At 27.2% G+C, this 14,390-nt stretch overlaps 1 protein-coding gene across 1 annotated transcript in view; it reads right to left on the minus strand.

Annotated features, from left to right (window-relative positions):
- Positions 1 to 14,390, minus strand: part of LOC107442691 (cyclin-dependent kinase 11B) — a 29,213-nt gene that overhangs the window by 11,777 nt on the left and 3,046 nt on the right. Inside the window, exons 3-10 of the mRNA XM_021147368.3 lie at positions 13,027 to 13,151; positions 11,165 to 11,486; positions 7,497 to 7,606; positions 6,681 to 6,851; positions 5,791 to 5,943; positions 3,454 to 3,522; positions 1,752 to 1,979; positions 714 to 835 (exon numbers count right to left, since the gene is read on the minus strand). Of these exons, the coding sequence (XP_021003027.2) occupies positions 714 to 835; positions 1,752 to 1,979; positions 3,454 to 3,522; positions 5,791 to 5,943; positions 6,681 to 6,851; positions 7,497 to 7,606; positions 11,165 to 11,486; positions 13,027 to 13,151 (1,300 nt within the window). The remainder of the gene's footprint in view (positions 1 to 713; positions 836 to 1,751; positions 1,980 to 3,453; positions 3,523 to 5,790; positions 5,944 to 6,680; positions 6,852 to 7,496; positions 7,607 to 11,164; positions 11,487 to 13,026; positions 13,152 to 14,390) is intronic.

Consider the following 14,390-nt stretch of genomic DNA (forward strand, 5'->3'; position numbering starts at 1 on the left):
CCGGTAAAACTTTTAAAGTTTATTATTAATATCAGAGGCTCATGAAAGAAAATTTAAAATGATAGTAGTAAATATTTTTTATTTAGAAACAGAGAAATAGGTCATGAAATAATAAGAGGTTAAAATGCTTGCGATGGCTGAAATGTAGGTCTCCAACCTTCAATCTGTGAATCACATGGTACTGGGAAACTCAAGGGACATTATTATTTACTGTGTATTTACTTTCTATGAACGAGAGGTTAACTGAGAGACATCACCTAAAGCCACACGAATACTATGCATGTAACTGTATTTTATTTTGAAGGAATGTTTAAACGCAATTATATTAAAAATATTAAATCAAAATAATTTAAAACATTAAAAAGTCAACGTTCCTCTCCCCTCAGAGGGTAAAATTATCAAATGTTGATCGATCTGTAGCAATAAAAAGAGTACTGGTCTAAGTTACAAGTCACGAAGAAAGGAACTATGTATTTAAATTTGCTTCCTCAAAAAACGCCAAGGAAGGGTAACAATATTGAAAAATATTTATGAATTTTGTGTTGTCATAGATTAAGATAAATATTTATCTATTATTTTGAGCTAAATGAAAAGTTAAAAAAAAACAAGGATTAGGAGTTTGTTTTAAAACTTTTCTTATCAATATTTTCATGTCTATACATGATTTAAGACAGACAGAAAGAATTTAGATCTGATTAAATATAAAAACTTACACGGACAGATACAATATTTTGATGCTGTGCTTTTAGCAAGGTGTTTATTTCTCTCAGTGAAGTGATAGGAAATCCTTCTTTTTCCTTTTCCATTTTTAACCGTTTTAAGGCTACAACTTCACCTAAAAAAAGAAAATGTTTAGAAAAAATTAAGCTAAGAAGAGAGCACAAATAATACCACATAAACTGACATTCTTTACTTTTCTAGAACAAGTAATTAAAATGTCATTCAATGTTAAAATCTGTGATACAATATGCCATGGACAAGCAAAAGCTTCAAAAAAGTAATACAGCCAAATCTCAATATCATAAACTTTCTTGAAAACACGAAAGAAGAATTCCCAGGGCGTTAGATATGTTGCCAATAGAAGAAAAAAAACCTCTTAGCTAGATACATTTCATGGTGATCCTCAATTTCATGAAATACTTAAATCACCAATGCTTTTCTTCCCTGATTTTTTGAAAAATTTACAATGCTTTTTTAAATTTCAATACTTCTAAAAACTTTTCTTGTACTATTTTGTGAAACACTTCTCAAACCCTAATAGACAAAAAAAAAATTTTGCTGAAATTATACATTCCTAAAGAAGTAGATATGCAAGATGTGAAAATAGATAAAAATATAAGAAAGAAAATAGGAATTATAAAATAGGTAAAAACTTACTAATCTAATGAATAATAATAAGAAAAAAGAAACTGATATTCATGAGGAAGTAGTTACTGTGGAAAATGTTTCAGTATAAAGTAATTGGACAGAATTAGAAATATTGAAAAAGGTTAAGGCATCTTGAGATTTATCAGAAAAAGGAAGATGATAAACTTATGAAAAAGCAAAGGTATTGACAGTGTTTGAAATCAAATTTTTTTAAAAAATTAAATATGTGTACAATTATTATTTTGAAAAGTTTTGATATTCTCTTAAAATGTCTGATTTTCGGCCTCTCAAAAATTTTACCACCTCCCTTCGAGTTTGTAATGTTGAGGTTCGATTGTATATGTATATTTACTGTTGAGTGACCTGTTGTTAATGAGACTAACCTGTTGCCTTTTCTGTTGCACGATACACAACGCCATATGTTCCTTCTTCAATGCGAGTTAAACTATTAAATTCATCAACACTCCTACAACCTTGAATGGCAGGCAGATAAGTAGAAAATATTTCTTTCATTTTTATGACTGGTTCCACTTTTGCAGGAACATCATTTTTACTTGATTTGTTATCTTCATTTACCTTTGCCTTTTCTTCTGCATCAGAAGACGAAGAATCTAGAAAATAGAAATTTTACTTTTAAATCCCTATTTTTGATAAGTGAAGTTTTTGACATTCCATAATAGTTTTCAGAACACAGTATAGGCTTAAGATAAATTTATTAAAAAATATATTGCATAATTTTTATGAACAAAAGATCGTTTAAAATATTTTTATCAAGGCACAATGTTATTTTAAGCTTAGTAAAACAGTTGTGTTTTTTTTACTAACACGGTAATAGAGCTAGAAGTACTAGAAGTAATAAATACTAGAAGTTAAGAATAGTAGTCACTGGTTATCAGAGCCATAAGAGATGGTATTGTATTTTAGATTATAATAAGCATAGCAATGATTTGATATTTGAGTGTCACAATACTGTAACATTGAAATTTTTAAAAATAAGTAAAAATTCATTAACTGTTGTAAAAGTGATAGAATTCTCACAAATTGAGAATCGAACAGTAATTACTCAAAGGTGTTATTCCATAACTGTAAGTCATGGTATGCAGAAATCCGAAGAAAATTTTTTTCCACAAAAATGATTGACTTGGATTTAAGATGGAATTTTATTCTTTTATGTTTGGCTTGTAACAATTTTAGAGACATAGGTTTGAGGTTACAGCATTTATTTTTTATGTAATTATCACACATTCGCAACAGCTAATCAAGAGCTCTATACAGTTAATATAACATAAAAATTCAAGAATTCTTAAATCAATAATAAGATAGATAAAATATAGAATTTGACAGCAAAGAAACCAAAATGGGCAACTAAAGTTAAACAATTTACATGCTTAAGTTATTAAAAGCAAACAGCATGATATATACTAAGTTTAGTGAAGAAAAAAAACAAAAACAGGAAAGATTAGGAGCACCTTTAAAGAAGACACCCTAGTTTTGTTGAGGGAGAAAGTAAGAATCGATTACCATAAGAAACATTAAAAGATATAGTAAAATATTGATTTTTTACAAACAAACACATTTTACATTTAGTAAAAAAAAAAAGGGAAGAGCTAAAAAAAAAGAAATAAAAGACACATAAAATTATTAATCAGTACTTCCCCATAATCAATATATAAGATTAATGTGTAAAAAAAATGTTTTAATATTTATTTTGGGGGATGGTAGAATCCATATCTTGTGTTAGCCTGCAGTTAGCAAGGACAAAAGAAAACTGCTTAAATTTAAATCTACAATTTGTAATTAAACGCAAATTTAATAAATAATTGTAGTGAAAAATAATGAAAAAAAAAAAGAATTTACAAAAGTTCATTATAAATATATATTTGAAATGCTTTTAAAACTAAACCGTAAGCTGATTTAGTAAATCTGAACATACTCACACTAATAATGATGTTAAAATCAAAAAGTAAAGTATATTGTAAAGTATCAGCAGTAAAAGTAAATTATATTGTAAAGTATTAGCAGTAAAAGTAAGGTATATGCAGTAAAAATCTGCTTAGTTTCATATTTAGTTCAATTCGTATTTACCAGATGATTCATCAGCTGATCCATCATCTCCTGATTCTTCATTTTCTTCCTCTGAACTCTGACTAGAAGCTTAAAAATAAAATTAATTATAAGGAATAACACAAACTTTTTATTTTTAGAGTTGAAAATTATTAACCATTTTTACATTTAAACAGTTTTAATGTAAAGACAACTGTAATTCAAATGTGAAAACAAACAAAGTATGAGAGTTTTTTTAAGAATTAATTGATGGTTATTTTAAAGTTCCCCTATCTTTAGTTAAAATGTTAAATAGAGAATGAGATGATGTTTTAATTGTGAAGACAAATTTAATTGAAATGTTCGAATTATAAAAGAGCAATTTGTAACAACTCTCACAAAAAATTGCATGTTCTTTTCATTAAATTTTTTTTCGGTACTTTTCAGTTCAAATACCCATGAGTGACTGTGACTTTCTCAGCCTTTCATCCCTTCAGTGGGTTGATAAATGAGTACCAAGCATGCTTGGGAACTAAACACTGGGGGTTCCGCGGTCGGCTGACCACCTGACCGGAACTTCTGCTCCTGCACCCTAGAGCCCAAGAAAACTGTGGTGGGCACGGCCCTCTATGGGCTACACGCCACTGAGTTTAGTTTAGTTTTTAGACTGTGACTTTACATTGCATGCATTTATCTATGACAATGCTTTCGTTTATCAGTTTAGTTGTAACTATGCAATTCTAAAATATGCTTCCTTTTAAAATATTAAAAGACGAAGTGATATTCCTTAAATTATTATTTTCAAACAATATAATACATTTCTAAATATTTAAGTGCATTAAGATTAAAAACCTAAGTTTATAAAAATGTAGAAATTACTGTTAATCAGAAAAATAGTATTTGTTTTCAAAATGAAAATAAGAATGTTACTATATATTGCTAAATTAATTAACCCAATATTTTTTAAAATTTTATTTTCAAAGTACTCGTAATCGTATATGTTCAAAACAAAATATTTTCAATATATTATTTTTGTTTCAGAAATATTTATTTATTCGGATTATTATTAATTTTTATTCTATTTGGTTAATCAAGTAAACAAAAGTGGCATTTATTTGTTATTGAAATTAAGAGATTTAAATTTGAAAAAATAAAGGGAAAGTTAAAAGTTGTTCATTTGGACATTATGGATCACTATATAAATTCAAATATCCCACCTACAAAAATTAGATAAATACATTAAATTCCAGGGACTTTAGGCAACATATAAATTAGAAACTGTGGAAAAAATCCATAATGCTCGTGGAGAAAAATATTGAAGTAGGTGACAACGGGAAGAATTAGTAGATTATTAATTTTGTAGATGTTGATTATGATATGATTAAAAATAATTCATTGCAAGCAATCACTGAAGAGAATTGTTATTCAATCGCCTCTTCAGACAATAATGAAGACAAAAAATAAATAAAAAAACTATTCTTATGAAGACATAGATTGGATTTAATAATAAAAGAAAATAGTTTATTTTTGCTAATAAAGAGCTGCAATCGTAATGACATAACGCTTCAGAAAATAAATTTTTTAACAATAAAATAATTAAATTTAGAAAATGGCCCCACAGAAAATCTCTTACCATCATGGAATCAAAAATGCAAGTGACATGTAGACATTAGAATAATTTTCTCTAAGGAAAGGCGAGAAATCCATGTAATGGACAATAAGCATTTTTAAATTATTACCAAGGCTCCTTCTTCTTAAATGTGCTTATGGAAAAGAAAGTATAAAAAATAATAACACATTTTAATGAAAAAAAAAAACATTTAGCAACCATGTTACAGTTTTAGATCTTTATGCTAATGTGTTAGGCAGGCGTAGAAGGAATCTTTTAAAATAGATTTCATCCTTAACTCTAGTCTAGGTTTAGGAATAAAAAGATCAACAATTATAATAATGATTTTTATTTATAGAAAAAAGATTAAATGAAATAATAATTTAGTTTTTAAATGATAAGAAATATGTCATGCATATTTTTGCAATAATTGTATTTATCAATGTAATAATTGTCCTTCTTATCAATACATAATATTATGTAACACGATATAAAAATAATGCCCACTGCTAACAAAACCCCTGCATTACAAAAAAGGCAAATTTTTAAAAACAAATATGAAAAATAAGAATCATCTTTTATAAAACCTCATTTTTAATGCAGTGATAATATAAAAACTAATTATAAGATTAGCTAAGAGGTTGAGAGTTTGATCAATCACCTCATGAATAAAATTATAAAACGTAAAATAAAAATCCTTATATGTACTCGATATCATTATTATTTTTAATTTTCAAAGAGAATATTTTATTATCATGTGAATCACATACCTTCACTTTTACTATCTGTGTTGCTTTCAGATTCGCTATCTGTAGAACTTTCAGACTTACTGTCAGTTTCACTTTCAGTTTTGTCTTTAGCATTTCGCTTATCATCAGTATTTTCCTCTTCATAGTCCATTGGTTCTTCATTTATGACTGGTCCTGTTAAACAGACAGGAAAAAAATTAAGGATAAACATTTAACAGTCAGTGAAGAATATAAAGCATTTATTTAAAAAGCATGAAAATATAAAAGAAAAGCAAATTATTAATTTTTTTAATTAGGCACGACTAGATATAAGTTTTGTGGGCCTGGAATGAATTTTATAATGAATCCTTTCCCAAAACACAAAAAATCTTATTTTCATATTTTGCAAGCTTTTCACCTTTAGACTTTGAATATCAAAATACTAGTTTTTACAAATATATCAAACTATTCATTTCTACAAATCACTAACACATTGTTAAAATTGACAAATTTATAAAAAAATATTGATGTATTTTTTTAACACTCTATAAGAAGGTTCGTTTTACTATTATGGATCAGAGATAATACCTAAAACTAAATTTTATTATAACAATACCTACTGCAGAATTTCTTCCGAATCTAAAATGCATGCAGATGATTATCATTTCTATAAAAACTATAAGCAGGTTTTATAAGTACACAGTTGCCAGCAAAAAAAGAAATTTAAAAAATCTGTAGATTTTATAATACAGCAGATTTTTATAAAAACTATGTGGAGCTTATATAAGTACACAGTTGCCAGCAGCAAATAAATAAATTAAAAAAATCTGTAGATTTTATAACACGACAAGAATTTTAAACAAAAAAAAATTTGACATTGACATAATTTTTTTTCTTAAAATTTTAATGATGCACAAGAGATTTTATTTTACCTAGAACTTTTTCGTTCTCTTTTTCTCTATTGTTTACAACAATTGATGAAGGAATGTGCTTTATATTTTTGGATGGACTTTGAAATCTTTCTAGACGTCTTTCTTTTTCTTTTTGTTGTCGTTCTCTGTCTCTCAGTTTATCTCTTAAATCTTTGCCATTAGATACAAATTCTAAATAAAAGACAAAACTTTTGAGCATTATTTAAGAATATTTATCAAAGTAAATAAAAGAAATATATAGAGATTACAGTTGTCATAGTTTGTGCTGAAGATAATATTTATTTATACAGACAAATCTTGATATTACAAACTCAAAGGGAGCACTAAAAATCTGTTTATGAAAAATTCAAAATTTTGAAAATCAAATATTTAAAAAATAGAGTCAAAATAATAATTGCACCAACATTTTAAAAGCTGCATGAGATATATTTCTTTTAAAAAATATATTGTATATGTCAGTATCTTTGCTTCATTTTGTTTCAATTTTTTCAAAGCTCTTCTGATTCATCTTTTTTTTTCTTTCATCAATTTACTTAAATATTAATGAAGACAGTATCTACTTCTTCATAAATATCAGTTTCTTTTGGATTCAGTAGATTAACCAGTTCTTTGCTATTTTATGAGCAGATACTCTTATTTCTACTCATATTTACTTATCTTTTCAAACACGGTTATCTCTTTCTTATTAAGGTTGTAAGGAATGATTAATAAAATTGATCAAAAAACTTTTCAAAGAAATGAAATTTAAAAATTTTTTATTTTTCAGATATCAGTAAAAAAATATTTGGTTATCAATAATACTTCGTTTTGTATTACCTTTTGCTGACCTTGAACTATCAGGTTGATTTCTGTTTTGTTCTCGCTTCTTCTCCATGAAATTCAAACGTTTTTCCCTCCATTCCTTTTTTTTAACATCAAAATTATCTCTAAATAAACAGAAAAAACTTTGAATCAGCTCATATGCATGCAAAATAAATAAAGAAATCACAACTCAATACTCGATTGAAACAGGGAAATTTCCCTTATTAATTTAGGTCGCAGGTTAATATCAGTAAAAAACATTTAAAAAAAATAATGTGTATAAATGATCTAAAAAGAATTTAGAAATTAGTTTCCTTTTCCTTTTTTTAAATTTAAACTGAATTTTGTTCATTATTTAAATTTGAGCGTATCTTTAACATTTGTTAGACACATAATTTCCTTCTAATCAATAATATGTGAATGCAACAATAAATAAATTAAGAACTGATGGAATATATTTTAAGAAACAGCATCAGTGTGTTTAGGAGAGATGTTTTAAAAAATAAATTTTCATATTGGTTTAGTTTTTAACCATTGTCATAAATTAAATCACAGACAATTCCATTTAGGAGTTTATTGCATAATGTTTAAATATTCTTTACAAACTCATAAGATTAATATGGAGAGAGTGGCCACATTACCAAATTTGCATTCCTTAAATTATCTGAAACTACATGTTTATTTTTGTTTGTAGTCATAGTTTTCAAGCGTGTTTTTATAAAATGAAACGATTTAAAATCAACAGTAATTGGAAGAGCGAAAACGTTATGTACTAAAAAGCAAAGTTAATGGAGATAAGGTACTGGTTCATTTAGAAAAAATTTAAAAAAAAAACACCACACTATTACTGATGCCAATGATGCTTAATTAATTTTGAATGTTAGTATTTTTGGTGCCATTGTGGCGCCAGCGTAGTCGCTAACGGAATCAGCTGGATGACGTACACGGGATCAGCAACCTTTTACCTTTCTTCAGTATTTAAGAAGCTTTGAACATTGCTCTGCGCACACTCACACTTAACTTTTACTTTTCTGTTTTTATCTTATTGTTATGTTTCAGTTGGTAACAAATGTTTGTTTGATTTTGTCATAGTTGTCCTCAACTTAATATGAGAGGGTTTCTCCTCCTCACCACATATTAGAATAACTGGCGTTCTTTTAATAACTACCAAATATTCTAATATAAGTACTATTGCAGACACTGTGGAATTTTTAATTGAGAACCAAAAGGGATAAGTGCTTGATTTTAGAAAATTTTAGCTTGAATGAGTTGGCAACAGCATCATGCCAAATAATTCCGATAACACTTAATCTTTATTTTGATGAGCTTCTAAAAAAATGTTTTTTTAAAGGCAGAAAAGGCAATAAGTAAAAATAAAGATAATAATTTTGTCGCCTTGTGTAGAATTTTATATTGTTGATCAGAGCTATAGAGTTGGTAGTTGAAATCTTCAACTCCAACTGATACTGAATAAAAATTTCCACTGAATTCGATGAAAGTATTAATTTCTACAATATCATATTTTATAATTTTTTTTTGTAATGTAGCTTACTTAGTATTATTTTAATTTAATTGGCAATATAATAATAGAAATCTGTATGTTTAGTTATCTGCTCTATCTATTCAACCAATAGTAGACCAGATAACTAGATTTATATAAGTTTTTCTGTTTTGTTATTTGCAAACCAAATACATATGACCTTAATATATACAAGACTACAACAAGAATTGAGTTGACACAGTCTCCAGTAGTGTAGTTTCAATGTATGTTTGAGGAAGGAGGGGGGGTTGTGGGTCCTTCTAATATATATCTCAGAAGGAAAAAAAGAGGAAAATGAAAAAAATTAAGAATATTTACTGTGTTAGTTTTATTTACTGAGCAAAAGCTGCAAGTATATAGAACTCTTAAAATAAGTTAAAAATATAGAGAAAACATGAAAATTAATTCCACATTTTCTCTCTCTCTCTATATATATATATAGCCCAAATCAGTGGTTACCAACTGGTGGCCTGCGGGTCGTATCTGGATTCCAAAGCCTTTTTTGAGGCCGGCGAACTAAAATATATTAGTTGTGGTTTTTTTTGTGGACAATTTTCGTACAAAATCTATATGGGTTTTAAATAATTTTCTTTCGTTAAAAAAACCCCTAATTTCTTCGTTTCTGTGAAAGTTAACATAACAACGGTGCAAAAAAATTTATTTCTCAGGTTTGCATCCAAGAAAATATTCAAATACAAAAATTATAGTGCATGTTGCTCTTTTTTATTTTGTATTTTGTAAATAAAATTTAGCATGTGCATATCAGAAACTTCCCCGAAGAAGTTCTCCCATTTAACTTTTTGAAACCACTCATTTTGGACGAAATTATTTACATTTGTAAATTTTAAAATGCATAAAAGAGGGAATGAATATCATGTTTAATATAAATTCTTTGAATTGAATATCGCATAAGCGGAAAAGAAAAAAAAATAATTTTAGATGCTCGAAAATTTTTTTCTTCTATGCTATAACTCTTAATAAGTCGGAAAAAATGTTAATTTATCTCAGAATTAAACTTAAAAGGAAAAAATTTTTGTTTCACTAAGTTTCTGATTGAGAGAAGATTCAAAATGATACATAACAAGCAATATTTGTAATGCTTGTTATTTTGCTTTTTAATATTAAAATAACAAAAATAATCGTGTATGTTGCTCTTTTTAATTTCATTTTTTGTATCTTGTGAATACAATTTAGCATTTAACTTTTTGAAACCACTCATTTTGGGCAAAAATATTTACACACACATTTGCAAATTTTAAATATCTATTCTCTGTTGGTTGCAGCAGAGAAACCTCAATTTTGTCACTGAACATTTTGAGTGCTACTATGTAAGTTTTAATACAAACCTTTTTAAAGTTTTATATCTTAACAATTAGATATCTGTTGCACATTAATTATCTAATACAAGGGTGCACATTAAAGTTATTGTAGCCCGAATTTTTTAATATGCAATTAAATATTTTTAAAAATCTACTTCTTATTTTAATTTGTAATTCAATACTTTTGTTTTGTACAACTTGGTAAAAATCTAAAAGTAATATTTAATGTTTCTTCAAACATAAAAGAGTCCTATATAAAATTTTGATACAGTTGCGGCCCGCCATTTGACTGGTGTTTTTAATTGCAGTCACCGGCTACATGTAAGTAGGAAACCCCTGATCTAAATATTTAAATTTCAAAAAATGAATAATGAAAACTTTTTTTACATTTACATCCTACTTATCATATAATAGTTCATTATTTAAGTTATGTTTAATTTCGGAGGGGGTTTTGACCCCCAAATCCTTCCCTATAAATATGCCATTGATAGTCTCAGTGAATTATCCAGGTATTATGTTTATTTTATATAAAGTTCATCTTAAAATGTGTTGCAAGAATTTCATGTGAAAAATGTAAAGAAAGTAGATAAAAATTCGGAGGCTTTAAAACAACAATATTAGATAAACCACTAAACTATCGTATATTTCTAATCATCGTGTGCACAAAGGAATTTTTTCCCCTTAAATTTATGCAAAATCACATGAAGTGTGTATATTTCGATAATATCAATTACAAGTTACATTTTTAGATAAAATTGCATTTCAGGTATGAATTTTTTAAATCAGAAAAAGCATTCCAAATATAACAAAAGTGTTTCTCTTACACAAGTTTTTCATCCTTGACTTTAGTATCACTAAATTCTCCCCTGGATTCTCGAATATCTTTACTCGGCCTCACTTCTCGAATATCTTTACTCAGTCTCACTTCTCGAATATCTTTATTCAGTCTCACTTCTCGTACATCTTTACTTAGTCTCACCTCTCTAACATCTTTTACAACTCGAATATCCTCTTTATGTCTATCTCTTTCTCTGTGGTTATGGCTGTCTATTTCAATTTTTTTCTTTGTACTCGATTCTCTATCCCGTGATGAGCTTTCTGCATGAGAACTTCTTTGTCGTTTGTGATGATGTTTCCGCTTGTGAGCTACAATCAAAGGTAAGATTTTGAGTATCATTCTAAGAATAGATAAGTAATGTTTATTATGACAAATGAGTTTAAACATTAAACAGGTAATTTGGAGCCGCTCTATGCTAAATAATTAAACCAAAATAAATAAAAATTCTGAGTAATTTGTTTACGGAGTTGATGAAAAATTAATGGCTTTAATGCATTTTTTACAAATGTAATTTTTTACAGGGTTTACATTCTTTCTTCACTAGTTTTGTATCTGCTCATATCTTTTGTACACTTAAAAGTAGCACACAAATGTAATGCAAAAGTAGCACACAAATGTAATGCTTTTGTCTTGATGTTTGACAGCTAGTTATTTTTTTCCTACTCTTAAGTCTGTATATGTATATGCTACTAATTTCCCCCCTATTTTTAAGTCTTAATAACTGAAGTTAAGATACATAGAATTCTACTACAGATTTTTAACTTTTACACAATTAGTAGTAAGTAATTTAAGAACAATCGAAATATTCGAAACACTTATTTAAATTTAAAGAGTCAAGATTTTTTCTATAAGAAACCTATTTGTTCCAGGAAACGAAAAAGAAAAGAAAATAGGCAACATGGAAGAAACTAAAATTACAAATACAATTGTTTAGATGAGTAATATAGAATAGTTTAAATTTAAACAAATAAAATTCAATGATGAACAAAATAAAAATTCATTATATTAATGAGAAAAAAATACTCTTTTTTTATACAAAATTTTAAAATCATTTAACCAATAACCCCAAGAACAATAAGTAATTTTTATAGGGGATTATGCATTCTTATTTTTTAAATAAAATAAGTACAAGTTAATAATTAAGGAAGAACTTAATTATTGCCTATTTAGATAAATTATGTATACTAATTTTATTCTTAGTTCACTGCATATTAAAAAAAAAAAAAAAACAATTTAATGTATGGTAGATAATTGCACACCAGAGAAAACAAGAGAGAATTATTTGTGTTCACAGGTTTAATTTTGATCACTATTGCAAATATTCTATTAAAATATTGCTTTAAAATTTTTTAAACTGGTTTATTTTTCTTTACAATCTGTTTTGCCTTTTAATATCACTGTATTTAGAAATTTTAGATAGTAATTTTATTTTTATACCATGTATAATGAAATAAACAACACAAAATTCAATGCTTAGCCAAACAATATTAAGTTCCAATTATAAACTGTTTTAAAAAAATGGTTTTAAGATTTAATATTTCGTTTTTTAAAAGCGTACCTTTCATTTTTTCTACTTGGATTTGAAAGATTGGGTGGGGATTAAAGATAATAAAAGAAATACAATGTATGTTGTTTAATACAATGTATGTTTGATACTTTCAAAAACTTATTTTAACACCAAGTGATAAACATTACTATAATAAAAATACAGAATTAAGGAAACATTGGAAATACAAAATATTTATCTATGCGAGGAAAATAAATATTTTAAAAGAGAATTTTGTTAATTTTAAAAAAAAAATTAAATAAGGATTCTAAGGATTTATCATTGTTAAACATTAGTCTTACAGTCATGTTTCCTGTGTCTACTTTTCTTTTTATCATCTTTTTTAGAAATTTCAGATTTCCGTATAGCTGGAGGAGGTTTTATATCCAGTACTTCATCTTCTTCATCTTCAGAATTTACACTAGAGCTAGTAATGAAAATTATTTAATAAAAACTATGTAATAGAATAGATAAACATTCATTATTAACCATATGAAAAATATTACTAGGAAATATAGATTAATAAACATTTACATAGAGCATAACATTTATTTAATGACTAAAATTAAATATATGAAATTTTATATGCCACTAGTAGATGTTTCAAACCTTATAAGAGCATAGCAAGTGGCGTAGTTTTAATGCATAACAGTGGCATAGTTTTAATGTATGTTTGAGGGAGGTTATTCCCTTTTGATATATATGTTACTGTTAAAGTGTTTAAATCAGTTACTTCACAGAATAACTAGGTATTTCATGAAATAACTATGCAAGTCAGTTAAAGTATGTAACAGATGAAAAATTTCCTATTTTACCCAGTTATTCTATGAAATAACTAGTGACAGAGGATTAAAGTGAAAAATAAACAATTTCAAAGTTATTTTACAAATTAATTGATAAATAATAAGGAAAATCAGATGATATAATTTATTGCTCAGATTAATAACCACATCTAAAAGCAACAGAATGAAGTATAAACACACGTGTCACTGCAAAGCAGCTATAAGCAGTTCAAAACTGACTAAAAGCAGCTAAAACTGGTTAAAAGAACTTTCGAGAGCCGTATTTCATAGGATAATGATCAAGCAATCATTATTCTACAGAATACCTAGTTAAATCGTAGAATTCAATAATTTTATATACTTTTATACATCTCTAGTTATTCTATGAAATAACAGATTTCACACTTAAACGGTAGCACACCCACATACATATGTATTCTAACTGTTTAAATTACAAAAAGTGAATAAAGAAAGCCTTTTTATATCCACATCCTCTTTACTGTACAACACTTTCCAAAACTATGCTACTGAGTGTACATCCATTCCCATGGTGATTAGAGCATCTGGTTATGGAGCTAAAGGTTTTTAGTTCGACCCTCTTCAAGGTCAAACAAACACACAAATATTATACAACAGCATTATACAACTTTGCTCTGTCCCAAGCTTTATCTTGATTCGACAACCAAATTGCATGGCCTAACTACATTGGAATGATGAATTTAGTCACTTCTACATGGTCTCTCAATCTCAAGAAACACTTCCTACTAACGAGTCAGACATTCTCATCCCCTTAAGGGAGAGTATGTGGGACTACTATATAAAGCTCCCTAACTCACTCTAGTTAGGGGTGTACATCTTTTTACAGCTTAGTAATCGCATCCCCA

This window comes from Parasteatoda tepidariorum, chromosome 3 (genome assembly GCF_043381705.1).
Source record: "Parasteatoda tepidariorum isolate YZ-2023 chromosome 3, CAS_Ptep_4.0, whole genome shotgun sequence".
Taxonomy (NCBI): Eukaryota; Metazoa; Arthropoda; class Arachnida; order Araneae; family Theridiidae; genus Parasteatoda; species Parasteatoda tepidariorum.